This window comes from Manacus vitellinus, unplaced genomic scaffold (genome assembly GCF_001715985.3).
Source record: "Manacus vitellinus isolate BGI_N305 unplaced genomic scaffold, ASM171598v3 scaffold_7_pilon, whole genome shotgun sequence".
Classification (NCBI taxonomy): Eukaryota; Metazoa; Chordata; class Aves; order Passeriformes; family Pipridae; genus Manacus; species Manacus vitellinus.
The window spans coordinates 4,955,580-4,963,892 of record NW_021940813.1 but is presented as its reverse complement, the minus strand read 5'-3'; the positions used below and the strand labels follow the sequence as shown (position 1 = coordinate 4,963,892).

The window sequence follows — 8,313 nt, the reverse complement described above, 5'->3', positions numbered from 1 at the left end:
TTTTAATGTAGCTGTTCTTCATTCTTGTCAGGGCCCTGAAGGCACAAATAAGCCTTTATGCCCTGCCCAGCTCCACATCCTGGGCTCCAGAACCCTCCTTTTGGCTTAGCGCAGAGCCATCAGTCCCTGCCTGGGCTGTGCTAGAGATGAGGAGCCCCCATGGGCACAGTCCCATCCCTAGGGGAGATGCCCTGCTAATGCTGCATCCTAAAAGTCTTCTTTTGCATTTTTCTACTAGCATGTGCTTCTGTACAAATATTTAACAAACATAAAATAGCTATGAAATGGTATTGACACAGGTGTGATACGACAGGCAGAAGAGCACAAACTGCAAGTGGTGCAATGGGCTCTGTGAGAAATCTCTGTATCTGTAGGGGTTGACCAAGGAAGAGTTTCAGGGTCAGCCCCTGCCTGGCCCAGCCCTGTCTGGGACAGCCAGAGTGCAGACCTTGGTTCTTGGCTTTCCCTCATTTGCACAGCAGCACAGCTCACTCTCTGCTTCGTACTCCTTTCTTTCTCCTAACTTTGTGAGACTTGGAGTAAGTCTTAATACAAACAAAGATGCTGTTTAATGTGAGGAGCTTTGTCAGCATTGCAAAACTAACAGAGACCAGGAAGCAGCTGCTGCGACAGTTCTGGTAAGCTTATCCTTTGATTTTATCTGGTGTTCTGTGACATCTGATCAGAAACCTGGAGACAAAACCAGCTGAATCCCGTGAAGGAGCGAGTGTTTCAGAGAAAGGTGTTGCGTTTTTTGCCCTGAATTTTTAGTGCCCTTTTGCCCCTCAAGATAGCAAGCTCTGTGACTTTGGGAGACTGGAGAATTATCCCTTTTAATGTTTGTGGAATACCATTAATACTTTCTGTGTGATTTAGCAGCAAGTTCAGGAAGGAATGTTTCTTCTCCGGGTCAGTGTACTCTGTAGGTACTGTAACCAATAACTGTGTGAATAAATAACTGGAAATTCTTCATTTAGACAATTATCATGGACACTATGGGGGGAAGTTCTCTCACTGAAGCTGCAAGCTGAATCTCTACCTTGGTATATTTTTGTCTCTGTATACACTGGAGGCATGCAGGAAAAACATGATGTGATACAAGGTTCACAGTTAAGCATGTAGACTTACCTCTATGACCTGCCTTTGGGTTCTTTCCTCAACCACATAGCTATGCCTGTCCCCTGTGACTTCAGAAAAGTACCTTTTTGACTGTGTTTCAGCAAGCTACTTCTTATGCTTATCACATCTCCAGAATCAGATTAAAATTTTAGACTTGAAACTTAATTCCACATCTTCTTCTGTTTTTAGGTCAGAGTCAATAAGGATAACATTAGCAGGTTATGTAACAAGTGATTAATGCTAGAAAACAATGTACAGGAGTTTCATATTCCCAGGAATCCTACTATGCAATAAGTAATTTTTATTCAGCCTTTCTCCATTGCATTAGATGAAAAACAAATGCTTTCTTGTTATTTATTTGCTCCAATAAAGTCATGTTATTTATTTGCTCCAATTTTAAAGTGGTCCTGAAGCCTGGGTGATAATCTTTCTTATGAATTATGGATTTTCACTGCTGGCAATGGGTGGCAACTTTCTCTGGTTAGAAGAGATGATAGAAAAGCAAGTTTGGAGAACAACTGCAGTGAAGCTGGTTTTCCAAGGAAGTAATACAGTTTGTTATGTTCCCCACATAATATTGTTTGGTGTTTTTAGGGGTTTTTAACATAACGTAATGCTGGCATGAGCTATCACCACTGGCTCTGAGCATTACTAGCTAAGCACATTGTGATTAATACTGCAGGATAACCTTATATCTATCAGTCTGTGCTAAGAGGCCAAAGTTACTGCTGTCCCTGCTCAGAAAGCAAGAAACCAAAACTGCTTGACCTTGCAATTTGCCTGTTACATTTTAACTTTCCTATGTTGTCTCATGCTTCTTCTCTGGAATTTATTTGTCCACTTCTGCCTCTCTCTCAGAGGATATGGAAAACAGGGAGAAGAACACATTTCTTGAAGGTCATGGCAAGAAAACAGAATCATCATGGGAACATACACGTCAGGAGCAGAACTCTAGTCCAACTTTCTGCTCATAGCCTGTTAAACAGCATATGAGATCAGCTATGTCTTTACTCAGCCACATCTTGAAAATCCTCAAGGATGGTATTTCCACTCTGGGTAACCAGTTTTAGTACTCTACTCTCTACTAGCACAGAAATTAGTGGTGAATATTTCTCAGTCATGCCAAGTGGCGAAACAAGACCAATGAACAGAAATTCTTGCTTGGCAGGTTGAGATCAGACAATCTGTAAGTCACTGGAAGGAATCACAGGTTGCAATTAGAAATACAAGCAGCAACACCAAAACTGCTCTGTAAACAATGCAGCAAAGGAGAGTAGGGTGACCAAGCAGTAAGCAACCACAGATTTCAAAAGAGGACAAGTCTATTTTTGTTCCCCCAAAGTGGACAGAACAACAAATCACTGTTCTGAAAAATAATAGTAATAAAGTCACAATTATAGAACTGATTTCCTTCAGAATATACACAATGAATTTAAAGCCAATCACTTGAATATCATCTAAAGGCCTTTGTCTTCTACACTGGATTTCAGTGGCTTATCTTGGTGGGGTTTTTTTCATGCTATGGTGGAAACTACCTAAGAATCCCCAGCCTTTCTTATAATGTCAGGTATATTCTATACTGCAGCTTTTGAACACTGAAGTACAGGATATAATTTTGCTAGATCTGTAAAACCCACTTCAAATTAAAAAAAAAAAAATGGACATCTGCATGCTTCCTAACTGATTATAAGTTGTTTGCCTCAGGTTGGAAGCAAGCATGGGGACAGAAGGATAACACTTATAACAAACATATAACTTTATTTTCCCAATTATTGTAATACTATGTAGAGAGGTCTTTCTGTCTTGGAAACTTACATTATTTTAAATGGCACTGCCACAAATATTTATTACTTAAGTCACACACAGACTTTACATTGTATTTCACTTCAGAATCAATTTTCAGAGACACTCTTGGAAAGTACACTGACAACATTACTCTAAACTTAGGAAAAAAGAAATCCACTTGTTTATCTGCATGGTATTACAGAAAAGTCCAGCCCTCCTGCAGTCTGGGGACCTGTGCAGAGACCAGATTCTGATGGTGCACATTGATGGGAATCTTCGTAGTGTTTTCTGCTCAGCTTAGTAGTGGATTCTCTGGAAGTCTGTATAATGTCTGGAGCACATTGCCCTAATATATGATAGCATATACTGAATTCCAGCAATATTAATCTGCAGAGCACATGCATGGGATAGTTCTTCATATATTCTCAATGTTTCTGCTTTTACAGGTATTTCTTTTCGCTGTGAAAAAACCTCTTAATAATGGCAGTGGTATAATGTGTATCTAATGTACTTTTAAGGTTTCCAGAAGGAAAACACACAGCATTTAGATATCTCCAATTTAAGAAGGAATTCTGCTGCTTTATTTGAAAATTCATGCAGCTTTTGCTGTGATGTCAGAGAGTAATAATGTGTGGTACCATTCCCTTAAGAGCTGCTCTCTTCCTCCAGTTTCAGTTGGAGTCTATTCCACAAAATTCTGCCAAAAAAGTTTTCCTCATAGATTTAACTAATATATGAATGCAAAATCTTTAGAAATTATAACAGGTCTATCCACTTTCAAGAATTTTATTCATTGTAATTAACAGAAGAATGAACAGAAATCTTTTTCCCCCTGAATTTTCCTAGCTGTGGACTCCAGGGCTTGGCAATTGGCAGGTGCTGTCAGTAAGCCCAGTCTCAGTGGCAAGCTATGGGGAAGCCTACTTGTAACACAAAAGTAGTACCTGTACTCAATCTACTTGTTTGCATTGTTTTGATCTCCATTCCATTAGATCAGCCTAAAAATGCTGCCTTTAATTAAAAAGACATGTTTAGCTCACACCCATCCAAACCAAGAGTACAGTGCAGGCTGTGTAGTGTTAAGGAGGCTGTAAGTACAATGCCAGAGAAAGGGCTAAGCTGCCACACTGCCTTATTAATCTTAATAAGGCCTGTGGAAACATGGGCTTGGATGTGACTTTCATTAAGATGTCTCATCTAAGCTAGAGGAAATTTGATCATGTAACTTCTCTGAGTGATTATCAGCGTCCAATTTCATGTGATTCAGAAGTCGTAAACCTGGCTGGAGACCAGAATACACAGAATAAACACACTGCACATGCCCGGAACATCTCTTGTGTGCTACAAGAAGGACTAGATCACATGGCTATTTTGTTGGGGATTTTTACCCTCTTCCCCAGCGTAGCCGACAGATTTCATACACGTTTATGTAGAAATGCCACCATTTGTGACAGTGAGGATGGAATGTGGCGTCTACTCATCCACAAAGCACAAAAGAGGGAAGAGATGCACCAAGATCCATTTCTGTTATTCTGTCCCCCAAAAGGGCAGTTTTGTGGTCCACACATAAGTTGTTTCACCAAGTTCTGAATGGCTTTATTTGATAGCATGCAGTTGCCATATGCAACTCAGAAGACAAAAGAAACTATATCTAATGTACAGTTTACAATACAATTTGAAACCCTGTTACAGTGGCGATTGGTACAGCACGCAGTGGCATGTTTTGTGTTTGTCTGACAGCAGGAGTTATTTTAACTAATTAACACAGTCCATCAATCTGATCCAGCTGGGTCAAATGAGAGGGGTGGGAGAGACTTCAGGTGCTTGCTCACTGGCTTTAGCATGAGTACAACTCAGCATCAATGACAAAAAGCGTGTATTTTTGCCCTTTTGACACAGGTATGGGCGACCAGCTCAAATGAATGTTCATCTGAAAGGCCAGGACCTCCTTACTCTACAGAACTACACAGCAGATGAGCTGAAGTATTTGCTGTGGATGGCCTCAGATTTGAAACAAAGGATAAAGTACAAAGGAGAGGTAAAATGCTTTAACTGTCATTTAGGTCACTTAGATGTTGAAATAAATATTGTTCTGAAAAGCATTGGGAATGAGCCATTCAACTGTCTTGTCCTAGATAAAATCTCCTGAGCTCTTAAATACTGTAAATCATGTCTACAAATCAAAGAGCTTTCCTGTAAAGTGTTCAGAGATATTCTTTAAATACTTCAGAGGACTTCATTCGGTGGAAAGGTTAAACAGCTTTGTGCAGCCAACTCCCTGTTGTCAGCTAACCCCATCCATCCACACATGGTGCACATGCAGCACTAAATGTAGGAAATGGAAGACACTTCCCTGCATGGGATTAAATTAGTATCTGAGTTTTCCTTAATGCTAGCTCGAATTGAATGCCAAAATGTAGTTGATTTTGCCCTTAGAATTACTTCTTTAACCTTTCCACTGCTAATAAACTTATTGAAGGGCGGGAGAACAAAGCTATGGTTGAAAAAACAACCTGTGCAACATTTCTAATGCTGAATTAAAAGGTGAAAGAATAAGTATTTCATACTTTAAGTGTATAATGACTATAAAATTAAAATGCCTTCAATTTTCATGTTTCAGTATTTACCTTTGATGCAAGGAAAATCTTTGGCCATGATTTTTGAGAAGAGAAGCACGAGAACAAGATTATCTGCAGAAACAGGTAGGTCTGAGCAATAGCACAGTTGGATTTTGTATGAAACTGTATGCAGTGAGTATGTACTGAAAAACACTGCATAATTTTGTATTTAGCAATTTCTTCTCAGGAGAAACTTAAACAATGGTATCTCATTGTCTTTCACCTCACATATTAAGGTCACAAGCACATTGTTTTGGTCACTGAAAATTTGCCAAATTATTCCAAAACACAACAGATCAGAAATAAAGTAACAGGCAGAAGGAAGCATATCTGGTGCAAGCTCCTAGTTGTACTAGCAAGATGCACATTTCCTAACATCTGTTTCAGTAAGCATCACAAATTTAATTCTGTGCAAGCTCTAATAAATATTTTTCTAATGTATTATGCATTACCATTGTCACATTTCAAAGCATGTGTTTAGGCTGGGAATCACAGTAATGTCTTGATATAAATTAGGGGAAAAATTTAATGTCATTACCTATAGGGGAAGATAACGTCATGGAGACTCCAGGGTATTAGCCTAATAAGATCAAGTACTGGAATATTATTCTTTTAGGATACAGTTCTGGAAACACTGAAATACATACATATGATGTCTTTATTTATATGGCAGTTGTTCTGAAGTCAATGGGACTGCTGAAATAAATCATTCATGTACTTACATGTTAGCAAGAAATAACTATAAATTGGTGATACATCAAGGAAGATTCTCACATTCAAGCTGACCCAGCATCCCTTGGGCTGACTTCTCCCTAGTGAAAGGACAGGAAACCCATTGAGCATTCACACTTCTTTGCAAGATGTAAAGGCAGAGGTAAAAATAATGGAAGGAAGAAGCAGACATGGTAACTGCAAGCACTTCTGAATTTGCCTTTGTATTCTCTGCCACAGCCACTTGCCTGTTGATCATGCTCTTTAAGTAGACTTGTTGCTTTCTGTTTTCTCCAGATAATCAGCACTTATGAACGTGCATTCATTCTCTGTGAAGACCACCCACCTTTTAATTCCTGAGTTTTTAGTCTGGTTTCTAGTTGCCTGCCTTAATGGTACATGGGCAGGTAATGAATTCTCTGAATCTGTTTATCCTTCATTCTTCTGTATTCCAAGGGAAGTGCTACTTAGTCCTTGGCTTTTGAAGGCTTATGGAAGGGGGAAGCTCAGGAAAGTTCAAATGAATTAACTTAAGAATGGGAGTTAATGCACATAAATTCATCCAAGAGGGATTAAGCTTCAGTGAAATAAAACCAATTTATTTCTGAGTGAGAGCTTCCACATGGGATTTTAATGCAGTTTAACTTCTGTGCATTAACTTCACACCTTCGGTTAATTGGTCTTAAGTCTCTTAAGCCTAAGACTTTGTTTCAAAGGCAGACTCTGTCTATGAAAACTCTACACATTTCAGCTGCTTTTTTAACATAAATGACTTCTCCCTTGGAATTTCTAACTCAAAACAAATGTGGGGCCACATGTGTTCCCTTTAGTTAAATAAGCTAATTTAAAACCAATTTTCTAATGTCCTGTGAAAGTGGGCATTGAGATGGATTGGAGTGTTTATTTAGAAAATTATTGAGTTATCTCAAATAGCACTTCCCATGAGTTACACCTTCAATATCTTGAAGGAGGTCACTTGTGGGACAAGGTTCTAGTGATGAGATTAATGTAAACAAACTTTGTAACTCTCAGGAACAACCAAATGAAAATCAGTGGGTTTCATTATAAAGGAGTAGAGACTTGGAAATCACTGATTACAAAATCTCCTCTGTGCAGGGTCTAGGAGATTGTTGTGAAATATTAACACCATGGAAGTTTTTTTCTGAATTCCTGCTGTCCCTATGCCTATAAAGAACATAATTTTTTTAAAAGTAATAAACAAATTCACAGAATGATTCTCTCCTGTATGGCCATGTTTCTCATACTGAAGAGCCCAAAGCCAAATACTTCAGGTTTGGCCTCACCAGTGCTGAACAAAGAGGAGAGATCCACCTGCTGGCAGTACTTTGTCTAGGATCTTATGAAGACACACTGTCAAGGGACATGATGAAGTCCAGGCTGACAATACCCACTGCACTCCCCTCATCTACCAGGCCAGTCATAGAAACACAGAAGTTTATAAAGTCAGTCAAGCACAACTCCCTCTTCATGAAGCCATGCTGACTACTGATGATTTTCTTGTCCTTACTCTGTCTAGAAATGGTGTCCAGGATTAGCTGCTCCATCATTTTCCCATGGATTGAGGTGGGGCTGGATGGCCTGTATTATCTAGACTCTCCTTCTTGCCCTTCTTTAACTTAGGGGTGACATTTGTTTTCCTCCAGTCTTTGAGCATTTCTCCTAGTCATCAAGACTGATCAAATATTATCAAAACATTAACTGTAAGAGAGCAGCTGACATCTGTGGTTTTTCCAACACCCTGTGCCTCTGAACTGTTGCATTCTGATGACATTGCAACTGTACTGAATAATGTACAGTTCCTTGGGGTATAATGCACGGCCTCTTTAATCTTGTCCTAAAGTGTATTTCTGAAGCTCATATTATTTTACCAATTCTAAGACTAGTAGTGATGTTGTACTGGCAAAGTAAATCCAGTTTTGTGGAGCCTACTAGATTTATTGCTATCACTGGTTAGTATATTGGAAAATGTGACATCTCTACTACTGTACTGGAAAATGTCACCTCTTCACAGTCAGAATCCCGTACTCATTCTGTATAAAATCTTGTGTACTTTTTGAAA

General features: G+C 39.1%; 1 protein-coding gene across 2 annotated transcripts in view; it reads left to right on the top strand.

Annotated features, from left to right (window-relative positions):
• The first annotated feature begins 561 nt into the window (after positions 1-561).
• Positions 562-8,313, top strand: part of OTC (ornithine carbamoyltransferase) — a 28,128-nt gene continuing 20,376 nt past the window's right edge. The window contains exons 1-3 of one of the 2 annotated variants that reach the window (XM_025896253.1): positions 562-638; positions 4,804-4,942; positions 5,525-5,606. In XM_025896253.1, the coding sequence (XP_025752038.1) occupies positions 562-638; positions 4,804-4,942; positions 5,525-5,606 (298 nt within the window). Of the gene's footprint in view, positions 639-4,803; positions 4,943-5,524; positions 5,607-8,313 lie in introns of those variants that run through there. The other variant, XM_025896254.1, reaches the window with a different exon arrangement.